The sequence below is a fragment of the Pleurodeles waltl genome, chromosome 1_2, assembly GCF_031143425.1.
Source record: "Pleurodeles waltl isolate 20211129_DDA chromosome 1_2, aPleWal1.hap1.20221129, whole genome shotgun sequence".
Lineage (NCBI taxonomy): Eukaryota > Metazoa > Chordata > Amphibia > Caudata > Salamandridae > Pleurodeles > Pleurodeles waltl.
Window position 1 is genome coordinate 307,483,700 of NC_090437.1, and position 26,348 is coordinate 307,510,047.

Consider the following 26,348-nt stretch of genomic DNA (forward strand, 5'->3'; position numbering starts at 1 on the left):
AAAGAATTCCCACCGCAACACTCTGCAGTGGGTTTGTGACACTTTTGTGATTCAAACCGCCAAGTGTTTGTAAATCTGGCCCTCATTTCTCTCTTCTGACTATAAAATAAGTTACATAAAATACCTTGCCATATTGGCTCATATATGATCCGAAACAAATCAGTTCAGCAGAACCAGCCTGCACAAAAGAGCTCCTTTTAAGGAACTCAGCATTTACCGTGAAATGTTACCGTAACTATTGCTACAATCATAAACTCTTTTTCCAGCAGACAATATGCTTTAATTCGTCAAGGGATGTATTTCTGCAATGGCACGAGCTCGACCAGAACATCTAGATTTCTCAGATGGCATACCTGATATTATTACTTCATAAAGATTTCATGCATTTGAGTCCTTTCCGGCTTAGACTATCACTTAAATCTTTTTTTTTTTTTTTTTTTTAATGGAACAATATTGTCTCTTTTCTTGCCACCTGTGCTAAACCCTCTTCTTTGCTTGTGACAGCATAAATTAATTTAAGGTTTTTATGTAGTTACCACGGCCAGACTGGAACCCATACTCGTCCAAACCAGGCCACACTAGAGGTGCCCTTGGCTAGAATGACACCAGAAAGAAGCACAGTTGGGTCTTGGTGGGTCATCGAGCCCTGAAAAAGCCCGCTAGCCCGCAGTTCACATGGAAAATGGCAGAAAACCGATTATTTTACTGGCAATAGTGTAAAGTAAAGCTCCCGCAGCCCCCACGGTGTGGAGGGGGGGCAAGCTCCAGGGGCCCCCCTCATCACAGTATCCTGGCCTGAGTGCTCCTGAAAGAGTTGGAAGCGTGGGGCCTCCATGTACTGTGCAAGGGGGGTGGGTGGGTTACTGGACCCTGGTTGTTACTTCCAAGCACGATATTGCTGTTGTGCAGATTTGATGCAGGGAGGAACTGGGTGGGGCTGCTACGTCATGCTAAGATTTGGCTAGTAACTTTCTCCTGAGGGGTGATTGGTCAAGATCACCGTATGCCAGCACCTGCCTTTTACAGACCATCCAACGCTATAGTTGTGAGTGTGAGACCCACTATAAAGTATTTAAATATCGCCCAATGCTCGATTCCTTCATCATAAGTGCTGCTGCAGGTGACCACCCACCCTGTGTCTTGATTGGTGGTGGCTCAGCTAGTTTATGCATTGGCTCCAGACAGGAGGCCATCTCCCAAAGGAGTGAAAATCCAGGAAGGAAACGGGGAACAGGTTGGTTTCACTCTGCCAGTGGAATTGTGGATATTTGGTGGGCTTCTTTTAGTGATGGGTAATTTTTTCATGTGTCTCTCTATCGAAACCCCAGAAACAATTACTTTAACTTTTGAAGTGCATCTTCAAAATCTAACTACTGTATGTCGGTGCTCAAATGCTTCAGAGTTTTGAATCCATTTGGGACTGGAATTTCTGGTCCGGAGAGTCTCAGGAACTTCTGGTTCTCCTATTTTCAAGAGTATATTAGTATTATTATTATGTGAAAACAATTTCTTCTCTTTTTGACTACAGAAATGAAGCACACATTCACCCTATTTATTTCCTACTGTCTGTCCCATCGTATACTGAATATCTAACCCTACACCGCCCCCTTGAGTAATCCTTGACCAGTTAACCTTGCTCCCTTATGAGAGTCGACTGCTAAAAGAGAACACTTTGTTATCCAGTTGAAGAAGAACAATATTATGGCCTCATCACACAGGTGGCAAATGGCATCGGTTGCTGTTAATGGCCATTAAACTCCCACAGTCTTGGGCCACCACGGCAATGTTTCAGGATCATTGACAATGTTTAGTGTTGTAGTTTCTGCATAGCAGTGAGAGTGGACTCCGGCTTAAAAGGAATGTACAAAACTGCCGCAGTTAGGGTGATCTTGTCATTGAATTCCCACTGCTTTTTGAAGGCCCTTGTTAAGGAAATGGAGAAAGGTGATGTGGCTGTAGTTGGCAAGGTTATCCAGCTATAGGTGAAATGATTTGAGCAGTAAATAGATTTTTCCAGTTTTCGGGGTACACAGGAAGGTGCCCTTGTACTAGGGTCTGGAAATGTAAGGCCTGACGCCATGGATGTCTGGTGCAAGTGGCGATCTAGACCTGGAAATGAGAAGCTAAGTTTGACCATTAAGTGCAGAAGGTGAAGATTGGCAAAACCTTTTCAACTTTGTCGGCTTTAATTGTAAAACACAATAGCGGGTAGTTGGTTCACTATATGGAACGCAGGACTCGTCTAGAATCACCATCAGGACGTCTGTGACCTAATGAACTGCTAGTAGGGTGCCCACGTATCCATTTCAGCCTGGTAAGATAGTATGATTTTTGTGTTGTGTCCAGTGAAAGACAGCCATGTGCATAATAGTTACATAGATAAAAGATATAAATAGCAGGTGAAGGACCTCCACAACCACAAGGTCTGTCTCTTCCCACAGTTATGGGTTGCTCCTTACACGAGGATCACTCTTCTGTGCCTACCGTTTGCCAAATATTGGAATTGCAACTTATCGACAATGAGAGATAAATAGCTTTAATCTTTGGAGGATTTGACAAAAGTTTCTTGTGTAGTAAAAAAATAGGGTTTGTTTTAAAGACGAGCTATAGGATTTGCTTGAGGGTAAATATCGAATTCATTTTTAAAACTGCGGGGGAATATTAGGTGAGCCACGTAGCCCTTGGTGGTAGTCATCGCTCATAGAGCCCAACGTATAAAATGTCTAATAGCGCAAGATTGCTTGTTTCAGGCAGTCACTTGAACGCTTGCAGATAAGAAATACCCATTCTAGGGACAGCAGTGTTGGATCCATGCTTGGTTTTCAGGCTATTCGCACCAGCAGCTGTTAATTTGCACCTGTGGTGTGTACCAGCATTTGCTTTAGCAAACCAAGACTTATTTTCCATCATCAGACTCTGAACCAGAACAAGGGAGAGGAAGGTAATACAGGAAGAAAGAATGAGGAAGATTAAACCATAGCAAAGGAGGGAGCAGAGATTAAAGGTAACCAGCACTGAGTGATCTGAAGAGGCAGAAAGCACAGGTGGTGGAAGAAAGAAGAGTGAGGTGGAAGCAAGACTACGCAGCCGCGGCGTTCTGCATTTAGCAGCATCAACGGTGGGCTCTTAAGAGAAACTTTGGAGCCTTGAACTTGTTTTAAAGTTATTTTTTTTTTACAAATTAAGCCATACATTCCCATGCAGTGAATCTGAATGAAACAAATTAGCATAGTCATGGCATGATCTGGCTCTCCTTGACATATGCAGGAGAACCATGATCACAAATTGTTAACGTCTCTTAATGTTTCTACAGATCGTTTACATATTTCTTTATTTCATCATAGAAACAGTAAATGACGTGCAATAAAATGCTGTGTCCTTCCTGTATGGATTCAGCTTGCCTAGGCATGGTAACTGCATGGTCGGAGTAGGCATACGAGAACCCTGCTTCATCGGTCTGTCCTGCTGGAGGAGCCTTGATAAGAAACTGACACTCTGAGGGGATGTCTGACTCACTGCATGTACCTTCCTTTCTTTTAGTCCAAACTGCTTCGAGAGAAATGGCTGATGCAGGGGACGGCTGCTCCATCAGCAGAGGAGGAAGAAGCCAGGAGGCGACAGTGTGAAGAAGAAGAGAAGAAAGTCCAGCGGTTAGAAGACAGCATCCACAGGTAGGTGCTCGCTTTATTTATCCACTTATAGAGCCCACTGTCACCTAAAAGGTATCCTGGTGCTAGTATAACTGGGAAAAAGACAACTGAACTAGAAGAGACAGCCACAGAGATTAGTAAGGAAAAAGCCAGCTTTCAGCGCCTTCCTGAATCGAAGACGTTCGGTGAAGTGCCTAAAAGAGGCAGGAAGCTGATCCGAGAGCTGGGCAGCTAACACTCTGAAGGCACCCCCCCTGTTTCTTCTTGAAATTGGGAATACAGACAAGATTTGCAGATGAGGAGGGAAGGCATCTCCCCGGAGCATATTTTAGAAAAATATTTTGAAAGGAAATTCGGCCAAGGCCCTGAAGAGCTTTAAAAACAATGCGTAAGGCTTTAAAGACTATTCTTTGTCGGACCGGGAGCCAGTGAAGCTCCCTCAGTGCATCCGGTGCAGATTATCTTCTGGGCCTGTCCAGTGCCAGTTTGGCTGCTGCAGCGTGGACTCTGTGTAGTCTTTGTAACAAAAAATCTGGGGCTCCTGCGAGGAGGGCGTTAGAATAATCCAACCTGCTCAGGATTGCACTACGCACAATCATGGTTGTTGATAATAGCATCCACAGGTAGGGGCTAGTTTTCACCTTCTCATGCTTTAAAATCCCCCTGGCTCCTTCTGTTAAAAATGTTTACTTCTAATGTTTGCCAGGCAGTTATTTTGCAGTATCCTTGCAATTAATTGATTGATCCTCTGGGTATATGTCAGGTGTTATTGAGTTAGCTATAAAAATGTTCACCGTAACCATGGCAGGTGATGGATTTCTGTCCAAGTGGGTGCGTGTATGTGTTTATTATTGTGCAGTATAGAGGTTTCGTTTTAGACCAGATATTTTTATTGTAACTTATAGATCGTCAGTCCTCCAAAACAAAGCTGAGATTGCTGTAGATACTTCCAAGTCAAATGAGTCTCAGCCAAAGAAACTTAACACTGATGCAAAGCCAGGCGTGAAACCAGTCAAGATAGTAAACGGTTCAGGTGAACAAAGAGTAATAATATATTTTCTAATGGACATGTGAGTGGAGGAGATGCGATGGACAACAGTGTAACCTAAGAACCCGGTTTTCAAGTTGTTGACATTAAAGTAATCAAATACTGGATTCAGTATCATATGCATTCTGTAGGGCTTATTGACTTTCAGCCATTACACATTTAGTTTGCATTGCTTAATTTGAGCCTGTGGTTTCTGGGATTCGGTGCTGGCACTTAATTTCCAACACCGGTATTTATGACAGCCTGTCACATGGTGGCGCTGTTTGTTTTATTTAGAAAATGGCATAACAACAGCTGTTTATTAATTAAATACACATTAAAAAATTAAATTACTAATACCTGCCAACCAAGCCATTCTTATAGCATTGGGGGCCTGAAATAGTTTGAAGTGCCACACTTGTAGGAGTGTGATGGTTAGTAGATGTGTTTGTACTGTCACCAGCAGCACTGGGTGGGTCAGTGGGTGGTGCAAGCTGCAGTGGCCCCTTTATGGTGGTCCTGGCACTTATTTTTGACAAATTAAGCACTGTTAGTTTGGTAATATATGTTGACCATGTTTTATGAGTGGACAGTGATTATGGTTTATCCTGGTTAGTTTTGGGATATTGGTTTCTTAGTCTCAGAAGTGCCAGATGCCACAGGGTAGCACTTATTATCAGTGACCCGCTGTCAAATGTGTGTGCCTAAACCTCGGTGCACCGATCCCTGTGTTGCTACAACAAAAATAAAGTGTGAGACAACTGCTGATCTGGTGGTTTTCATAATTGCCAATGGTAGTTACAAACTTTTGGTTGAAAGTTGTCTTCTTGATTAGTGCTTACTTGCTTGTAATAAACCCTCACTGGTGCTAAATTTAAGAATCTATGTCTTGTCAGGTATCTTAAAAACTATTTTTGTTTCCAAAGTTCAAACCTTTTTTTTTTTAGAAAATGTGAAGCTTTGCTTGCCTGAGGAACATAGGCCTGCCACAATCAGATCTCACCTCAAATGAGTCAGCCTGAATGTCTCCCGCTGGCAAGTCCTGGAGATGGCTTCATGAGAACAGAACAAGGGCTTTCTGTTTGTTTAGCTAAAGCCACCCCGATTCTGAGTCTATTTGGATACTTTTGGTAATGTTGCCATAAATGCTTGGCTATTCTTGTTTTCTGTTTCTATGAGATGTCTTGATATCCTTATGCAGGCAGCTAGTGTGAGGGCAACGGTCCACCAGCGAATAACGGCAAGGATGAATTTCCTTAAATTGTGTTCATGGATTAAGGGAAATAATTAGAAACCCTGGAGAGACAGTCGCTACAGAAGTAGTTTTATGGCAAAACATTTATTAATACTTTGTTAACAAAGAAAACACACTATACAACATAAGAAGCAAGTGATACAGCAGAACAAGAGAAGACCTGAGTAGATATTTGATAAAGTGACATTTTTTGTTTGGAAAGTATTTGGTAGACGGAAAAATGACATCAAGAGGAGATAATAGAAGTGATATTACAATCACAATAAGGGTATGTAGAGGGGACCTGCATTAAAGAAAGGTTTTGGACCATACCATGGCGAACATAGGCTACAGAAGCAGTTGAACTCTGAGGAACCTTTGAGGGATTAAACACACCCCTCACTGGCTCTGCTTCAAGGGTACAGCAGGGACCTCGGGAGTCGCACTTTCATTTAGAGTAGCTAATTGTCTGATACTAGGAGGCACCACCGGCTGACGGTTCCATTCTGCAGCCAGTTATTCATAACAGTGAAAGAATTGCCTTATCTGCTCCTATTAAGGACAAACATTCGCATAGCCAATATGCCTGGCCTCGGCAGGCCGGTACAAGAGCAAATTGTTTTCATTTTCTATTGCAAGCATATGACAGACAAAGAAAAAAAAAGAAAATATGCCGCGATTTTCACATAGTTACTAAATGCTTGCAATATAAATTTTATTTTAACAAACTTTGATGTGGCTGTTTTAATATTGATATTTTCTTAAATAACAAACCTTTCAGTTGTGCCTTCCATTCCATTATTTGTGAAAGATAAATATTAAATCACAACCTAACCAAGTACTCAAGTTTCAGGCAACTGCTTTATTATAATGTTACTTTGGAACACCAGCTTAAAATCAGTGCTGGAAATTAGATCACCATCATCTAGCAGGGCACCCATAGCACAGACAGGATCAATAGCTGTTTTTTTTAAGTTGACATGAATGGGCCCATTGCCCTATGTGGTATGCTGTGTTGGGCAGAAACAAATTGTTAATGACAATTGAAGGACCATTGTATAAAGCCTGCAGGCCAAAAGCCCCTCTAAGTATGAATTGTATCTGTAAATTGTTTATAAAACAATCTAGCAAAACAGTTAAAAATGTCCCCATGGCCAGACCTAAAAATGACATGCAATTAGAATTTTTCAGTAAATTGCCCCTTTGTACCTAACTTTGTCCCACTGGTGCTTCTGATATTCTTGCATTACTAAAGTACTTCTAAGTAAAATTCAAATGAGTGTTTTGTGTCTATGAAAACATCCATTTCAGCAGTTCTTTTTCCCGACGTGAGCACAAAGGAATAGGACACTCGTTTCTTCCTATGTTTTAAATATTTTGTCGCCCACTGAGGACTCTGGGCAATATTTCCCACCACCTTTGGTACTATACCACAATGATTACAAAACAATATACCTGGGTGCACTCAAAACAAATCTACCATAACTGAAAATGTGTCTTGATTGTAGCTAATGGGTATGAACTTTTGTCTCTTGCCTGAATTACCACCGTTAAAAAATGTAATAATCACAGATCACTGTACTATTCATGAAATCTGTTGGACCTGTCCCTTTTTGTAGGGTTATCCCCAAACTTTTTGCCTTATTACTCCCATTGTTTCTGACCTGTTTGTGCTGGGGCTAGGACTCTGGGCACTTTACCACTGCTAACCAGTGCTAAAGTGCATATGCTATATGTCAAAAATGTATTGGTGATTGGTTTCTCCATGATGGGCATATTTGAATTACTTGTGAGCCCCTAGTAAAGTGCACTATATGTGTCCAGGGACTGTAAATCAAATGCTACTAGTGGGCTTGTTGCACTGATTGTGCCACCCAAATGAGTAGCCCTGTAAACATGTCTCAGACCTGCAACTGCGGTGTTTATATGTGCAGTTTTAAACTGCCATGTCGACCTGGCACTTGCCAGGTCCAAACCTTCCTTTTTACTACATGTAAGTCACCCCTACAGTAGACCCAGGGCAGCCCCCTAGGCAGGATGCAGTGTATTTCAAAGGTAGGACATGTACTGGTGTGTTTTACATGTTGTGAAATACTTCTAAATTCGGTTTTCACTATGCAAGGCCTATCTTTTTTCCCCATAGGGTAACATGTAGATTGCCTTGAAATATCTATCAAGTGTAATTTCCCATTGGGAGCAGATAGACATGTGGAGTTTGGGGTCTCTGAACTCACAATTTAAAAATACATCTTTTGGTGAAGGTGCTTTTTTAACTTTGAGGTTCAAAATGCCACTTTTGGAAAGTGGGCGTTTTCTTGCTTAACCATTCTGTGCCTCTGCCTTCCTGCTGAACACTTCTGGGTCAGAATGACAGTTATGTTGTCTGCATTCACTCTAGACAGTCACACAAAGGGAGCTGAGGGATGCACTGCGTATAGAGATGGCCCATCACCAGGCTGATGGGTCTTCATGAGCTAGAGTGGCGGAAGGAGCTAAAAACCTGCACCTGAATAGGAGTGTGCCGGTCCTTACACAAGCAATCTCCAACTCCCTAGAGTGTGTCTGGAGCTAGGGCAGGGAAAGGCAGGGTATTGTGCACTACAAAGACTTCTCTTTGAAGTTTGCTTACTTCAGTGACTGAAATGGTTATAAGAACTGGACCTCTGACACCACAGAGTTAGAACACTTCTTGCTTGAGGACATTCTGCCAGGAAGAAGAGCTGGATGCTGCAGGAGGGACTGCCACACTGCCTGTTGCTTTGTTGTGCTGGCCTGCTGCTTGCTGCTTCTGTCCTGGGAGTGAAAGAACTAGACGTTTCTTTCTACATCCTGCTTTCCAAGGTTCTCCAAGGGCTTGAACTGAGATTGCCTCCTATTAAGAAGTCTCAGGGCCATCAAAAACTTCACCTGCCAACGCCTGGTCTCTCTTGCTGAGAGTCCTAACTTGCCAAATGGCACCAAATCCAGTTCCTGGGCCCTTGGAAGTGAGCTCTGGTGCAACCAAGAAGAAACCAAGTGCATCGACTCCAGAATGACTTTGGAACCAGCGCTGCTGTCCAACTCTGCTTTGCTGCCTGCACCTGAGCCGTGGTCCCTGATGAGTGCAACAACCAACGTCTGCGACACCCGACCCCAACGCAGCACCTGTGGCCCCGTGGTGTGATTGTGACAGCACAGTCAACGCCTCGCATCTTGAGCCACCTTGTCATAAGAAACAGACACCTTGCAACCAACGCAGCATCAACTCCACTGCAACTGCAAGGAACCAACACCTCTTGTACCTAGCAGTAAGGAACCGACGCCTCACCTTCCCAGTTGCAGTAAGGAACCTATGCCGCACTGGCTTCAGCAAAGCCTCACCTCCACAGCTCCATGCAATGTCTCTGTTTCCTTTTCATTTTCAAAGGTTCTGTACCTGGGGTCTGTACGTCTCTGTGACTGGCCCGCACTTCCTCACAAGTGGTGTCGGGCTGTTGGAAGCAACTCAGTCAAGATGCTGTGATAGCCTCCATTGGAGCTATTGTGTTTCTAAGCGCTATACTAAGATTTCATCTTTGAAAATATGTATATTTACGTTTTTATGTTGGATTTTTGTCATTTTGGTCTTGCTTTACTCAGATAAATATTGGATATTTTTCTAACATGGTGCAGAGTACTTTTGTGGTGTTTTCACTGTGTTACTATGCGTGTGGTTGTACAAATATCTTACACATTGCCTCTGAGATAACCCTGACTGCTTGGGTCACGCTACTGAGAGGGTGAGCAGGGGTTATCTTAACTGTGTGACTCCCTTACCCTGACTAGCATGAGGGTCCATACTTGGACAGGGTGCAAACCACTGCCAACTTGAGACTCATTTCTAACAAAATCCATTTGGCAAATACTGGTACTTTATCAATGATCTCTGGCACACTCCTGACACATGCTTTAAGAATGTAAGATAGAACCTTATTTTCATGTTGTCTTTATTTTTTCCCCATTCAAAAACTGAAAATGTGAGTACTGTTACATATGCCCACGTTTAATGCTGTTTATTGTTTGTTGTTTCCAAGGCACTTATATGGCTTTGTAAGGTGTATGTTTTTCCTTGATAAAACATTTAAATTAAACAAAAATGCGATATTGACAACACAGTTTCCAGTGTTGTTGACAAGGTCATTGGTATCCAAGTCTAATGTGGAGATCAAAGCTGTTCTTTAAATACTATTTCTGCAACATTTTTTCGATCTAGCAGGACAACGCGGCTGTTGCCAGATCTTTCATGATCAACAGAAAAAGAGGTTTCAGAAGTACGAATGAGAGAAGGGCTTAGCTATCACCCACATGTTGTTTTCCTTAACTATGACATTTGATTGGATATAAACTGTTTGCTTTCACTGAAAAAGAGTGCTTGCACTGCAACTTTGCTATCTGCGAAAGCTTATGCTCAATCTAGCACAATTGAGTTATATATCGTAAAAGTCAATGATCAAGTCTTTAGGCTTGATCTGTTTATTACGAAATGTTACACAAAAGACAATAGTCCAGATGTATTTATTGCAAAAAGCATATGTTAAACTCAATATTTTGTTGACGCTAATCGTGCAAATCGCTGGACTAGCGACAAAAATTCTGACACTAATCCCCTAATTACCACCATAGTGGTGTTAGGGGGGACCTAAGGGGTGCAAGAAAAGTGGTGCTGCACACACTTTTCTTAAATGTGCCCCATAGACTTTTAGGGTGGATTGATACAACATATGCAAACGCCTGCATGCAGGTATTTTGATATATGGAAACTCTTGGATTTCTATAGTAAACAATGGGGTTTGTGCTGGTAACCCACTCCAACAAACTGTGTGGATAGAAGATTTGCACTCTGCTAATCCGTTTCCCCCCCCCTTTGGAGAGATTCCAAATTTAATTGACAACTGTAATTTAAAACATATTTGTAATTTTATTAGGGTAAACTAATAAGTTAGGTTAATTAGGTTGCCTTGTGGGAAAGCCTATGCTGAAAACAGTAGGTCTGCTTTGGTTATAGAGATAAATAGATGACAGAGGACTTTATTCATGATTGGTTCATTGTATAAAAGTAATTTCAGATGCCATATATCTGATCTCTCTATTATGAAAAGTTACAACACAGGCAGTACGCGTGACCTGTTGGTTATGAAATGGATATATAACATGCAAATAAGCTAATAAGGGTGGATTTTTACTACACTATGTTAAAATATGCAAACCTGTATCTTTTTGCATGAAACCTCTCGGACTGCTTTTGTTGGCAAGCATTTGGTGCCAAATGCCCAGCTTGACAAAGCCTAGAGTAGAAGATTCCCAAGATATGGTTCAAAACAAGACAGCTAAATTGAAACATTAAAATCATGAGCAACTATGTGCAATACCATATATAACATATATATAAAACACTATGTGCAAAACAGTCACCCACTGCTGTTTTTAAATTTATTTCTTACTGCACGCATATGCCTCCCATGTTTAGGTGACAGCTTGCTTTTTTATTACTTTTATTCTTTTAATTTATCTTGTGAATGGTATGTTTGTGTGTGTGTTTTATTGTGGTTGTATGAATGGGAAGATGTAAGAATGAGTCAGTGGGTAGATGAATGGGTGCAAGAGTGAAAGAATCAGTAACAGAGTACATGTATGATGGGTTTTGAGTACCGAAGTCCTTCAAAGAGGAGGCTCTTTAATTTATAAACCAGGACTATTGGCATTGCCAAAGCCAAAGTTAATTTTTAGGGCGTAGTTGTTCCTCAGGATGCAAAGGGAAACAAGCATGAAAGAACATTTTAAAATTATAATTTTTATAAACATTTACAATTATACAAACCTATGCTAACACAAATTAAGGGAGTGTGCATTACATTATATTTTTCACCCTGTTTGAGCTTATCAGTGTGAGGTAAAGCTCAGAGGTTCTCTAACATCAAACAAGAGGTAGAAGGAGGTGGTGGCATAGTGAATTGGTCATTAAAATGTAGTACCTCTCTTGTCATTCAGATAATTAATATAGCAGGGAAGAGAGTCTCAAAAATATAATCATGCACATTTTTTAAAACAGTCACATTTTAATTTCTATTTATGTTGAAGAGACACTTTGCATGGTGCAATTCCTTTAGAAGTAGTACTCCCAATTAATGGAAGGCTTTTGTCATGGACTCAGGTCTTTGAACAAATCTCTCTAAATCAGCACTGTATCTGCTACTAGGCTGTCAGGACATTTCACAGTCCATGTCTCCCTGCTGAATATGTGCTCATAGTAATGCTTTTATTTGGTTGTAGGATTCTGGCTAAATGTATTTCTGGCTTCCATGAGAACTACACCACTGCTAACAATCGATTATTCAACTCCTGGTTGTCATATGTTTTCATGCAATGCCCACGCTCCAGTGTGGTACAAAGGCAGAGGAGCTCTTAACCATCAAAGGCATCCAGAATTACATTCTAGAGATCAGGTACAATATTATCTCTCCTAGTGCTGGAGTTCACTTTCAGTTCCATGCTGAAACATTCTTTTGGTTTTAGGAAACTGATTCAAAGACAAAGCATGGGGGCCCTTATATCTCTGACAGATTCTTTTATTATTAACCTAATATTTTTATGGTCCTCTAAATGTTGAGAACAAGCAGACACATGTCACTTCCTCCAGGCAATAAAGCCAGAGCAAGAATCCACATTGTCAATTTTTTGTCATGGTTGACTTCTTGCAAGATCTTGTTCCTGATGAAATGAGATCCCTTGTTGCAGTCTGGCTCATGCGTAATGAAGACCTCCCAGGATTATGTTCATGCGAGTCTAATCTGTGCTGCACAAATGGCAGACTGGGTGCTTGGATTGCAAGACAGAATCCATAGGTACCTACTTTGAATGCTTAGTGCTTTGTTGTAATGTCAAATCTCCAGCTGGTGGGACATGTATGTGCCAGAACACAATACGTGCAGATTTAGGCAGACCTGTCAAGGCCAGTCACCAGCCATAGCAGACAGAATTTAGAGCCCAAAGAGAATCCTTAATGTACTTTGCTGACAGGATGGGTCAAATCTGCTTTTTCCGTGTTCACTGCAGGTAGTAAATACAAAGTGAGTGCATCACATACTGGAACACAGGTAGTGAGGGCAGGATCTTGGTCTTGAAGGAGGTCTGCAGTAAGTGAGTAGTGAGTTTGGAAAACCTTGCACACAAGAAAGGAAGGGCCATGCTTGTTTGTTTCAGAAAACCTACATTTATTCCACTTCAAATGGAAGCCTCCATCTCACAGGTTTTGTCGGAGTCAGGTGGTTAGATAATATAAATCACTTCATCATCAATTGTTTCAGGATTCCACTAGCCTAGTCAGTATTCAACTAGCATGGTAGCCCAATTGGGCTTCCAGACAGACTTGGAAGAGTCTTCATGCAGAGGCTGTCCCACATGGAATAAGGTCTGCAAAAACATTTGTCAAAACTGAGCCCATGATAGAGCGTACAGTCAAAGGCTTTATCAATGTATGTACTGTTTATAAAACATTTATGTGTAGATTTATGTGTAGATGCTCTTTTCAGTAGATAACACTGAATAAGAATAATGGAATTACAATCATTAGCCTCACGTCTACATTTCACCTTGGGCCCCAGGCACAAAGGGACAATCGTGTGATATTTACATCTGTCAGAGGTTCACAGTAGGGTAAATTGGTTTACTACTGAGGATTTCTCTGCCATGAGTGTGCAATAGCTTCAGTAGTAAACACCATGGAAAGGATGGACTTGAAGGGATCAACTTGTATACTTTGCATTGAAAGTTTGTAAACGGTCACAGACTTGGTAGTCAAACTCCAATCAAACCATTTCCGACCCAGTAAACGGTCAGAGTTTTACTCCAGCAAAGGGATGTAGTAACTCTACTTCCAGTGTGAGAAGGGGAAAGGATCACCTCCAAACCTGGGCGGTCTAGGGGAATGGGGTTTCTATAACTGAAAAATGATTTGCACTTGAAGAAAAGAAAGAAAAAATGGGCATTCGACCATAGGGCTACATTTACCACGAATATAAATGTACGTATTTAAAAATTAAGCTTTGGGGAAATCTGAGCACATGGAATATGTAAACGCATTGCATGCACAGCACTGGGAATGTTTGTGAATTCCCAAATGTAGTACATATGCACCTGTTTTTATGAATTCTATTCCGGGTGCAATTTCACCACTTTTCTTTGTGTATCAGTCCGCATATTGTCATAGCTATTGATTTGGTCAATGAGATGTGAATCAAAGGTTATTTTACGTTTAATCACATTTAAGAATAATAATTATTTTATTCCTCAGAGAATTAATTTTTTGCTACCAGTATAACTGTCCTGTCTGTATATCAAAATCATTGTTATTTAGAGATGGGTGCTGGGTCTTAAATATGCATTCAGGGTTTTGAGCATGTTGTTGCGCTCACACTGGGTATGAGCTCCACACATTGTAATAATTCTTGCACAACCAATGTGAATACATTTGTACTCAATGGGGTCTATTCACAAACTGCATTTTGTAGTACTAAAATAGTACTACAAACTTACTACAAAATACTATGCGCAAACATATGTGTAGAGTTTCCGTCGCCATCTCTCCTTTCTTTTTCTATGTGGAGATCTCTACCCCGACTTCAGAGTCTCACACATGCAGCTAGGATTTTTAGTAGTAAATGTTGGAGAAACAGGGAGAGAAGCTGAAAGATGGGAAAAACTTACAACTAAATAGGAGCAAATTAGGGAGGAGTTAGGAGGGGTCTAGCAAGGGTCAGTTAGAGCTAGGGGTAGGTTTTGAGAGGGAAGTCCCCTCCCCCAGAAAAAGGTGACCTCATTGCTGTTCACAAACTGCACTTCTAAAGTTACTTCTATCAAAAAGTGGCCCAAAATCATAGTAAATAATTTTAGTTCAGAGCTGAAGTTACTCCAACACCATATTTATGATCGAATTATTATTATTAATAATATTTATTATTATTAATGATAAACTATTTTAATGACCTTTTTCAAATGTAAACATTAATGTAACAATAGGTTATATGAAAACATAATTTCACTATTTTTAAATAATTCTATACATCATTTTTAATAATTAGTAATGCATAATATGTCTTTTTTGCTTTAGATTGGAATTTATTTTTATTTATTTAAAACAAGAGTCAGTGCTGGAATTGAAAAAAACAATAACCTGGGAACCCATAAATTGGTGGTAAGTGTGGGGCAGCGGAATGTGAGTAGAGTGCTGAGTCATGAAAAGCTGAGTATGACAGTCAACTTGTACATTTAGATTTCAAAAACTCTGCCACATAGAAATTAGCAACAAGGAGAAATGTGATAGTAAATCTGTTCTGGTTGACTTAAATGGTCGCAAAGAGGCTGCAATTTAAAATATGAAGTTAAAACAGTTACTACAGAGATCATGCTGTGGCCAACAATTTTTGAAGGGATAATAGTATTAGCGATAAGATCTGTTCATTAATGCACTTGCTAGAAAGATCTTTGTTTTATCTAGTCACTATTTTGAATCATAATGTTGCATAACAGATTAATATGCCGACTGCGAAGCACTTCGTGTAAGACGCAGGCCACAGATTTTATTTTATGTAGCTAGGTAAGTGTGTTACTATTTTGAGCAGAGGTCTTTGATTACTTGCAGTTCATAAATCGTAATCCTATTCGTATAGCACAGTGATATATGAATCAGCATCAGGGAGCTTCGTGAAAACTTCCAGGCATACGTTTAGAGCCTTATATGTTTTTGACAATCTGTTATTATTCTAAGATTGCTAAAAAAGGGTTCCTTTGGGTAATAATAAAGTCTTATTAGTACAGACAACCGCAACCATTGCATTACATTTTAAATCCTGACTTTGCGTTTCTTCTGACCATGCACTTCTAACATATAATGGCAACCAGTAAGGATGATATGTGACTCCTACACCTTGTAACCCTCATTGTTTTATGTAACATTTCATATATACTGTACATTGATTTACATACTTGTATGATATATTGTGTTCCTATAATGTGGCCATGTGATGTAAAGCGGGCAGCAATTTACCCTGGAATAAGAAGTGCTATCAAAATTAAAGTTAAAAACTCAGTAAGTGCTATTTAAATCATCATTTGGGTAATCACTCATAGATATTCATCTGACATTCTTATACACGTGAATTGAACAAACTCAAAAGCCTGCCTCCAAACAATAGCTTTTCTTAAGTACAAATGGTGAACCTTTGTTTCCATCGAATACATTGTTGGTGTTAGGCTTAATGTGGCTCCTAGCCAAGATGATACTTGAACAAAATGAGGGCTGATGGGCCTTTAAACTAGGCCTCTGTTTTTGGCCCAGCTGGAAGTGAAAACAAAGCACCTTCACTGTCTGAAGGTTGCTCCATAGAACGGTAAGGAGGCAAAATATGGGCATTGCTCAATGTTCCCAGTGTTGGGACAAATTAAGCATATTTCAGTGGGGTGACACCAGCTCTCCCCTCTTGTTTCTTTATAACTGCCAGATCTGAAAGCCAACAGGGTGGTCCTCATTTCTTGCGCTGGCAGTAGTTAGATGTGGTCACATTAGTTGCTTTTGATGATCACTGCCAATACGTCAACATCTGTACCTTGGCTGACTATGACATCAATCTGACCATTAACATGACTTACTATTAATTCGACTTTGCTGTAGTACACAAGTTGCTAGGACTAGAGGTAGGAACGTAAATCTACAGAAGTAAGGTGAAGGTCATGAATGATGTAGTGGTGAGCCAGCAAATTACAATTCATCACCAATAATCATGTGATTAATCTTAGGACATAGGTAAATTTACGTTACATACACTTACTCACCGCACCAGCCACAAGATGAATTCCCTAACACCGTACTCAAAACTGACCGACACGCATCATACTTTCCATGCCAGAACCCTTGGAACCACAAGTTTGCACAAACCACCTTCACATACACAAGATGACTAAACAGTGCACAACGTCATCACAGTATTATTAACAGCAACAATACTACTAATAGTAGTAGAACTGTTCCTACTACTACTAATAACAATAACAATAATAATAATAATAGTAATAATGATGAAAATAAATAAGTTTTATTTAGCACTTGGTGCAAAAGGATCTGTTGTTTTGTGGAGCAGTATACTAACTTCTGTCTTATAATGCAGGCAGTACTGTTGTATTTTTAACAGATGGGGAGAATCAGTGCACCTGTGACTCTTGGCTGTGGTTAACTACACCTCCCACCCTAACTCCTACCCATGCACATATTGAGGAAGGACTGAAAAGAAAAAAAAGAGGAAGATATAGTAACAGCCAAGAGCCTTAAAAGTGTTTGTAGTAATTTCTATGTGGGAAAGGGATGGTGGGGGGAGCAGGAAAAGGAGATGTGCCTGCCAATGCAAATGCCAGCTCAAGAACCTCCCACCAGTGGCGTAACAAAGGCCCATACAGTGCCTGCGGTGCGGGGGCCCCCTCAGCACGGTACCCTGGCCTAAGTGCTCCTGAGTGAGTCTGCTCCATGTACTGTGCAGGAGGGCCCCCTCAAGTTTCGTTTTACTACTGCCTCCCACAGTGCTGACTGCACAGTGACATCTGGTGACTGAAACGGGCTGGCACTTATGCTCTCATCAGCTGCATGTTTTCGATCTGAAAACTGTTTTTTACAGACTAGCTCAGTAGACATACATATTATCAAAGGAACATGTGCGTTGCTCACATGATTTGCCATGAACTGCATTCATAGAGCGGTGCAGAGGGAATGGTTGTAGGACCGGAGAAACTTTATTGTATGAAGTGCTTTAAGTGGCATGAAAAAGCTGACAGGCCCAAAAATATGTGTGGTTTTGTCGCGTAGGTTCTTATTATCCTAATGAAGCTACTGGATTTGGGTGGCAGAATCACTTGTACTGCGGGGGACTGAGTTTGAACCCACACCAGGTGACACCTGTCAGCCTAATCCGGGTTTTCTTCCAGCTAACTAGCAGTGTCTCATCTCCACACGAGAGCAGGGATGATTGGGCAACCGAGCGCATGACACAAATGACTCCTCAGGGAAATCGTGGTCACTCAGATCTCATCCGTTTCTCTCAGTTACATTAGTCTCACAGATGCAAGGAAAATCAGTGGCAGAGTATAGTTCAATAAGGTTTTATTGAAGCAACTGCATCTTATATAATAAAGCATGAACTGTAATCACTAGGACGATGAAGCACAATAGGATTAAAATTGTGACAAGGAGAGTAAAACATAAAAATAACGCTACCATGTTGTCACTATGGTTTTTAAGAATAGTTCCTACCTAGAATATGTTAGAGCACAGCATGTTAAGCTTTAATTCTGCCCTTCAGATTCCCCTGGGAAGACATCATCCCTCATACCTGAGCAAGAGGCCTGTAGTCTACATAAGCAGCTGCAGCGAAGCACTCTACGGGTCAAAGTAGTTTTTTCATAATAAAACAGCTGATGTTCCAAGAAAGGATCACCACGTAAGAGTGTGTATGTTTCTGTGAACATTAGAGACAAATCATACCACTTTTACTGGCAACCTATCTTACTGCAGCCTAGAGAAAAGCACAGAGTGAAAGAAATGTCTTGTTTAGAACTCAGTGCTGGCCTAGGCGAAGAACAGCAAGATAGGGAAAATAAAACAAGACTGCAAATGTGGCTGTTGTTAAAATAATATGAATTAAACATATCTAGGTTAAAGTGTGCAGTGGCAGGCCAAGTTTGCTAAAATAACGAGTCTAAGATTATAGCTAAAATGGCTACACAAAAGCTTAAGAAGCCTTGACACCAAGTGTTGCATATGTAATTAATACATGTGAAATAGTATTCTGTGTTTGACAAATTCATAAATGGGGTCTCATTGGACAAAGCATAATCAAAATCAGTAGGATATGTTTTAATAGTTTATATTGCACCTTTATCCTGGGCAAAAAGCAATAAAAAAACTTGTCAAGGTAAGTTTAAAAGTAAGTGGACAAACAGGACATATCCTTGTTTTCAGCAGGCCATGGTAAGTGTCAGGCCTTTCCTTCTCACTTTCTTCATAATGCCTCCCCTTGGAGTAAAAAATAAATTGGGTGTAACATACTCCCTTCAAAGTGGCAATATAATCACTTCTCACTTTCTGACCCTCAAAGCCCATGAACACCCAAAAAAGCCCAGGTTCAGTGAAGAGGTTTTCTGGATGGGATTATGGAAACCACAAAATGAGGGTTTTCTCAGTTTGTGGGTCCTTTAAGTGCAAAGTCCCGTGCCTTAGCCTAGTAAGGGGTCATAAAGATCTAAAACCTACAAGGGTTGACGGCATCAGCAAGTAGGTCCGGGACCTTATTTGGACATTCTTTGCAGAGGCACCCCCCGCTCACTATTCTGCAAAAGTCCTGTTATTTACAACACTTAAAACATGAGTTCAATATGAAGAGCTCTAAGTTATTAATTTTGATATGTTACATGGATGCCTGTGATCCTTATACTAAAACCTGTAACACGTTTACTTATTACTGTCTATGTGGGGCATCAATGGTAACTTGCAATAAGAAAATGAAGTATTTGCTGAACTGTAATAACTTAGTACAGTAGAGTTGTGACACCATAATGCCTGTTGTCAGAGCCGGAAGGCAGTGTGAAAAGCAAGTCATAGATGAGAATAACGAATAATGTTTAAACAGTGAAAACTAGTATTAGCTTTTTAGCTCTTCTGATCAGTTTTTCTGAAATGAATAAACATTACCAGAAAGGAGCTATTTGCTTTTTTCTATTAATTACGTAAGAGCAGAATTATCACTGCTTGTTACCACAAGTTTTCAACTACAGCTGTTTTTGGCAATGACTTAGGGTAAGTTGCAAATAGTTTGTTGTTGCAACAACATTTCTAGCTGTATGTTGGCATGTTTCATTTTGTACTGCAGATTCACATTTATTTTATATATTTGCAACCATAATCATTTATACGATGGAGCAAGAGACTATGGATTTTATAGATGAAAGTTGGCCCACGTGTTATAGTGAATAAAATACCCTCTGTTATACATTAAAAGGATATTGCAAGCCACCTTAGAATTCCATGATCCTATAAAAGAGCTTGGCCTTTGGTCACAGTGACTTGAAATGTTCTGATAATGTACAACAGGGCATACATTATTCCATGTATTAATAGTATTATTGCTAGAGTAGTACTAGTAGCAACCATAGTAGCAGTGGTAGTAGTGAAAGAATTAATATTATTGTCTGATATTCTTGTGCAAATGTAGATTTGCCAAGGCCCACCCATTGGCCCAACGGGAGCACATTGAGTGCAACACACACATTAAAGGTGATAAAAACAGGTTATTTTGAAACATTGGGACTACTAGCTTATGGGAAATTTTATCAAATACACTGGAATTATGTGCCATAATTTGATCTTTAAACATGGTTGGAGTTCTATATCTACAAGTCCTGGTCATTTGGGAGCATCATTTGTGATGACTACATTTTAAAGCAATTGGCTAGATTTTTAATCAATCAGATGCTCAATGCAAAAATAAATGCAAATCAGTTTAATATAATATTACCTGACTTAACATTTGTTGTATAAAATTGATTGAGCTAGATAATTTTAAGAAAATTTCAAAGCATGTGTAAACTGTAAAGTTCATTACCTATTATGCACAGCCCTTTAATAACAAGGACAGCTTTGATCCCTAATTGAAAAGCAGGATCTTTTCAGGTTGACCTCCACTAAAAACTTAAATTATCAACATATTATTTGTCCTAGCAAATAAAGGGAGGATTGGTAAGTGCATGATCCTTAAACATTGTTACTGATAGTCTATCATTATCTAAACAGCCCATAAACAGTAAAACTACACAGCCAGTCTTCACCAGTAGTCGGGTTCAGGGAGCTAAAAGGCAATCCAAAACACCGGAATAGGTTAAGACCTACAGAAATTATAGCCACAGCAATACAGATATTAAATAATAAAAACTGTCTTTCTGCAAAGGAATTTGGATTCATAATTTTCAGAATAAACAAAATTAAAGATATCTAGTTTGGTTCTACCTAAAATGGGAAAATTCAGCTAAAGGTTTCTAGGGGTTGGGGAAAGAAGCAAGGCAGTTGGCAGCATCATAAAGACGCCAGTAGAAGTCGCCAGAAATAAAGCAAACAGTGTTAGCATAAAGCTATACACTGCAAGAGCAAAGGAGTGCTAAGAGGTCTTTACCTCTCCAAGTCTAAATCATTGTGCTGTAACGCTACCAAAGGGAAAGATGACAAATTGGAAAGTTATAGGAGCATCGGTATCTCTCAACAAGTCACCAGAAACCCAATTATTTCTCTTTCTCACGGAGCACACCTGCAGCATCGGATGAATCTCCCATCCCACAGGGTTCCAAAGACTAGGTTAACCTTGAATGTTTTCACTTCAGATGTGCAATTCTGGAGGCTTCTGTTGCTCATTAAATCATCCAGTCTGTGCCAAGATTTCTAGTCTCAAGCATATCTCTAGTACACAATACTCCTTTCCCTAGCTAAGTAATCATAAATGCACACCTGCAAAAGAAAAACATGCAGAGCATGGAAAAAATACATTTCATGTTAAAACAAAGGGTCTATTAGGCCAATTTGAGGGGGATCATTGTCATTATGCACTTTTAATACACCATGCAAGCATCATGTCAGAATAAATGTAAACCATAAAGAAATGAATTTGTGATTATATATGTAATGTGCTTTCAAATAAATGCAACATTGCAAAATAAAAATCTTCATGTTGAGGTAAAACATTAGAACACACATGTTTGTATGAAAACTCTGGTTTCTACAGTGAATACACCTTCATTAAAACATTTTGATGCCTCACTTTACATTAATAATGGTAAGGCTTGCAAGATATATGATTATACAGTTACTTTGGTATATTACTTCTGTGACGTAAAAGGGGTGCAGCCACAATCACACTGCTCCAGTCCTAATGGACTCGTGACTGAAGTGAGAAGGCGTGATGATTGGATATGGGAAAATAAATAACTGTATTCACCACTCCCTGGCTCATCCCGCCACAACGTTCCTCAGAATTTATAAAAGTTTGGATTTTCAGTGGCTGAAAATAACTATTCTGTCCGGACTTCTTCCATCTGTAGTGTGAGCCTTCAAGTGATGTTAATGTTATGTCATATAATGGTACATTCATGGAAAGGCAATAACGGGTTCTGAAGTCATAAACATCCTCATCATCCTAGTTACAATATCGTGCCCACCTGCAAAAAAGTGTGTGTGTTACTGTGCTTAATGATGAATTGAAGTGCTGTGTACTCGTAACAAAGTGAACCCCTCGATGGAGCAGTGGGCCTTCACTGTGCCCCATTCCATTTAATTGCTGCCCCTTGCTTTTAAGGTCCAGCGACCTTAATGCTAATGTTTTGGAGGCCAGGGATTTACTTAGTCCACATTACTATGTAGGTGCTGCTTTTTAGGTCTCGGCTCTAGATGGTGTGCATGCGCTGTCTCAAACCGAGACATGATGTATCTACAGCTGAGGCTTCAGCCCGCCCATAGCTTTCCATCTGCTGGCACAATTGTCACTCCATTTTGCGTTCTCCCCATTTGGCAAGGGCATGCATATGTCATGCCTCTTGTGGTGTTTAGCCCTTCCTAAATGCGCTCCCCAACACCTGTTAAACATATGAGGTGGGCATTTTCTTTCATTGTTTATGGACTACATTTTTTGTTTACAAATCGATGATGGTGCCACTACAGGTTAGGAGTGCAAGCAGCGCTCTACAAGTTCTTACATTAGTGGTTGCCCAGGCACTGCATATTGTATTATTCAAGGGGCTGCCTTGGCGCTGCAAATTGAACATTCCAGTGCCATTTGTTTATGTGGCTGCCTGGGGCACCACATATGGATTCATTATTGGCTGTCTGGGGTGCCACATCTTTTTTTGTGTTGGGCACCATGTATTAATTGTTCAAGCAGCTGCCCAATTTTTCATGAGCACTAAGTCCAGGCGCCTAGAAGTTAATGAGCTCACTGCGCACACTCCATCAAAAGACTATCATCAGTTATATTATAGTTGACCCGTGTACCCTAAGTATAAGCAAATTTTATTCAGGTGAATGGACTGCATTGCAACTTCATGTAAATTAGAAGAACTTTTAATATGAGAAGGGGGCAAGAGAGTGTTGCTTATGTCTTAGGATTTTGTCTGGAGTACAAAAGTGAACAGCAGTTAAGGGAAATTTCTATGTTTAGTCATTTAATGGACGTTGGTTTCAATGTTGTTGCAACACTCTGAGTCAGCAGCGTGGCTCAGTGAGTAGAACACTTGATGTTGAAACAACAAAGACCACTCATCCTTCTGCAGTTGGTAAACTGAGTATAATTCAATTAAATACTTGTAACGTATCTTGCATGCCGTGCTAAGAGACGGCAGGAGTACTGTTTTGAAGTTCTGTATAAAAACTCGTTATTTACTATACCATGACACATAAGCCTCTTAAGCTAGAAAGTGAAGAAGGCCAAATGCCCGGCACAGCTGAATTCGAAAGATGCAACGGATGCATCTATTCCTGGTGGCCTAGGTAAAAAGGTGCTTTGCAGTCTTCATCTATTCTGGGCTCAATAGCAGTTCATACGTGAGATGTATTCAGCCTCGCTACGCTTGACTCGTTTTACCTCTTTCCATTTCTAGTGTAAATTGCCATGGAACTTATAATTGTACTGGAAAAAGAAGGTTTCGCAAGCAACCAGCCACACCATGACGTAACATGATGCAGAAAAGGAACTGGCCACCACTGCTGCACGGAGCCCTGCTTCAGCGAGTCTCTTAGTTCACCTGCTGCAATCCATAACTTCATTTTTATCTCAAGCCACTAACTTTAGAGGGATCGGAGCCAGGTCTTGTGAGACTACCTAGAATGCTGACTGTCACTCTGTCTCTGCTCCCCTGCAGTGCCCCCGGGACTTTGCATAAACATTGGACCTCAGTGGAGGTAAGCTGCAGCTCTGCGGGAGCCTGGACAAAGGGAGAGTTACTGCCAATCACCCCTCATTATCCATCAAAACCATGCATCTAACACCCATCAGAACCCACCTCCTACTTCAGCCTCTCTTCTCAAGATGCCAACATCAAAACAGGGCCAATTATTCTGTAAGCTACTGGTGGGGAGTTGTGTCATCTGTGTTTTTCAGTCGGAGGCTTCACTGGGGCGCAGGCATGTAAGGTGAGTGGAGTGGCAGTGAGAACTGTTCAGTCCTACACTTCCCACAGTGTCCACCTCTGAAATTGGACCATTTAAAGTATCCTCCCCACTTCTCAAAGGCTTCATTTCCAATGTTCCATCTCTTTCTGGCTACAGATCTCCCATCGTCTTTCACACTAGGGGGACACACAGTCAATGTACCACCTTTTATATTTCTGGGTTTCAGCGTTGAAGGCCACTAATTAAATCACAGAGTACCTTCACTGATAGACAGCCGTCTCAGCAGAACGGACTTGAACACATGCACACAGTGGGCACCACACACGCACACAGTGGGCACCATTTCTCTTATTAATCTGAGCGTGCATTAAATGCTGATGTAAGATTACATAAACAAAGAACCAATTTAAATAATACATTGTGCTTACGTCAGTGACAAATACTCACCGTGGACATTCCACTGTGATTCCACATCAGTGCTCCCCGTGGGAACAAAACTGTTTAACTTTCCTTTAACCATTTCTTGCCTACCACGAGACGGGATTTATAGGCACTGCCATTTCACTACCAAGCAACTAAGGCACAGTCACTTAGGGGCATATTTATACTCCGTTTGCGCCGGAATTGCGTCGTTTTTTTTCTTCTCAATTTCGACGCAAAACTAACTCCATATTTATACTTTGGCGTTAGACGTGTCTAGCGCCAAAGTCCATGGAGTTTGCGTCATTTTTTAGTGTGGACACCTACTTTGCGTTAATTATATGCAAGGTAGGCGTTCCCGTCTAAAAAATCGACTCCGAGGCATGAGCGTCGGATTTATACTCCCGGGCAAAATTCACGCCCTGGAGTGGGCGGGTCAAAAAAAATGACATACGGCCGCTTTTGCGCCGTTTTTTAGCACCTGCAAAAGGCAGGCGTTAAGGGACCTGTAGGCTCTGAAGGAGCCCAGAGGTGCCCTCCCATGCCCCCAGGGACCCCCCCTGTCACCCTTGCCCACCCCAGGAGGACACCCAAGGCTGGAGGGACCCATCCCAGGGACATTAAGGTAAGTTCAGGTAAGTTTAAAAAAAAAAAAAAATTGTGGCATAGGGGGGCCTGATTTGTGCCCCCCTACATGCCACTATGCCCAATGACCATGCCCAGGGGACAGAAGTCCCCTGGGCATGGTCATTGGGCAAGGGGCATGACTCCTGTCTTTGCTAAGACAGGAGTCATTTCTATGGGGGTTGGGAGTGAAAAACAAATGGCGCAAATCGGGTTGAGGCGAAAAAATTGCCTCAACCTGACTTGCCCCATTTCTTGACGCCCAAGCCCCATATCCCCCTACGCCGGCGCTGTCTGGTGTACGTCGTTTTTTTTTAACTCACACCAGACGGCGACGGCGGCTAACGCCGGCTAACGTCATTCAATAAATACGGCACCCGCATGGCGCTTCAGAATGGCGTTAGCCGGCGCAGATTTTTTTGATGCAAAACTGCGTTAGCGCAGTTTTGCGTCAAAAAGTATAAATATGGGCCTTAGGGGCATATTTATACTCCGTTTGCGCCGGAATTGCGTCGTTTTTTTTTACGCAATTTTGACGCAAAACTAACTCCATATTTATACTTTGGCGTTAGATGCGTCTAGCGCCAAAGTCCATGGAGTTTGCGTCATTTTTTAACGTGGACACCTACTTTGCGTTAATTATATGCAAGGTAGGCGTTCCCGTCTAAAAAATCGACTCTGAGGCATGTGCGTCGGATTTATACTCCCGGGAAAAATTCACGCCCGGGAGTGGGCGGGTCAAAAAAAATGACGTACGTCCGCTTTTGCGCCGTTTTTTAGCACCTGCAAAAGGCAGGCATTAAGGGACCTGTGGGCTCTGAAGGAGCCCAGAGGTGCCCTCCCATGCCCCCAGAGACCCCCCCTGTCACCCTTGCCCACCCCAGGAGGACACCCAAGGCTGGAGGGACCCATCCCAGGGACATTAAGGTAAGTTCAGGTAAGTTTAAAAAAAAAAAAATAATAATAATTTGTGGCATAGGGGGGCCTGATTTGTGCCCCCCTACATGCCACTATGCCCAATGACCATGCCCAGGGGACAGAAGTCCCCTGGGCATGGCCATTGGGCAAGGGGCATGACTCCTGTCTTTGCTAAGACAGGAGTCATTTCTATGGGGGTTGGGAGTGAAAAAAAAATGGCGCAAACCGGGTTGAGGCGAAGAAATTGCCTCAACCTGACTTGCCCCATTTCTT

General features: G+C 41.2%; 1 protein-coding gene across 2 annotated transcripts in view; it reads left to right on the plus strand.

Annotated features, from left to right (window-relative positions):
• Window positions 1-26,348, plus strand: part of PALM2AKAP2 (PALM2 and AKAP2 fusion) — a 735,219-nt gene that overhangs the window by 203,075 nt on the left and 505,796 nt on the right. For both annotated transcript variants that reach the window (XM_069238531.1, XM_069238540.1), the window contains exon 3: window positions 3,541-3,671. In XM_069238531.1, coding sequence (XP_069094632.1) covers window positions 3,541-3,671 — 131 coding nt within the window. The remainder of the gene's footprint in view (window positions 1-3,540; window positions 3,672-26,348) is intronic.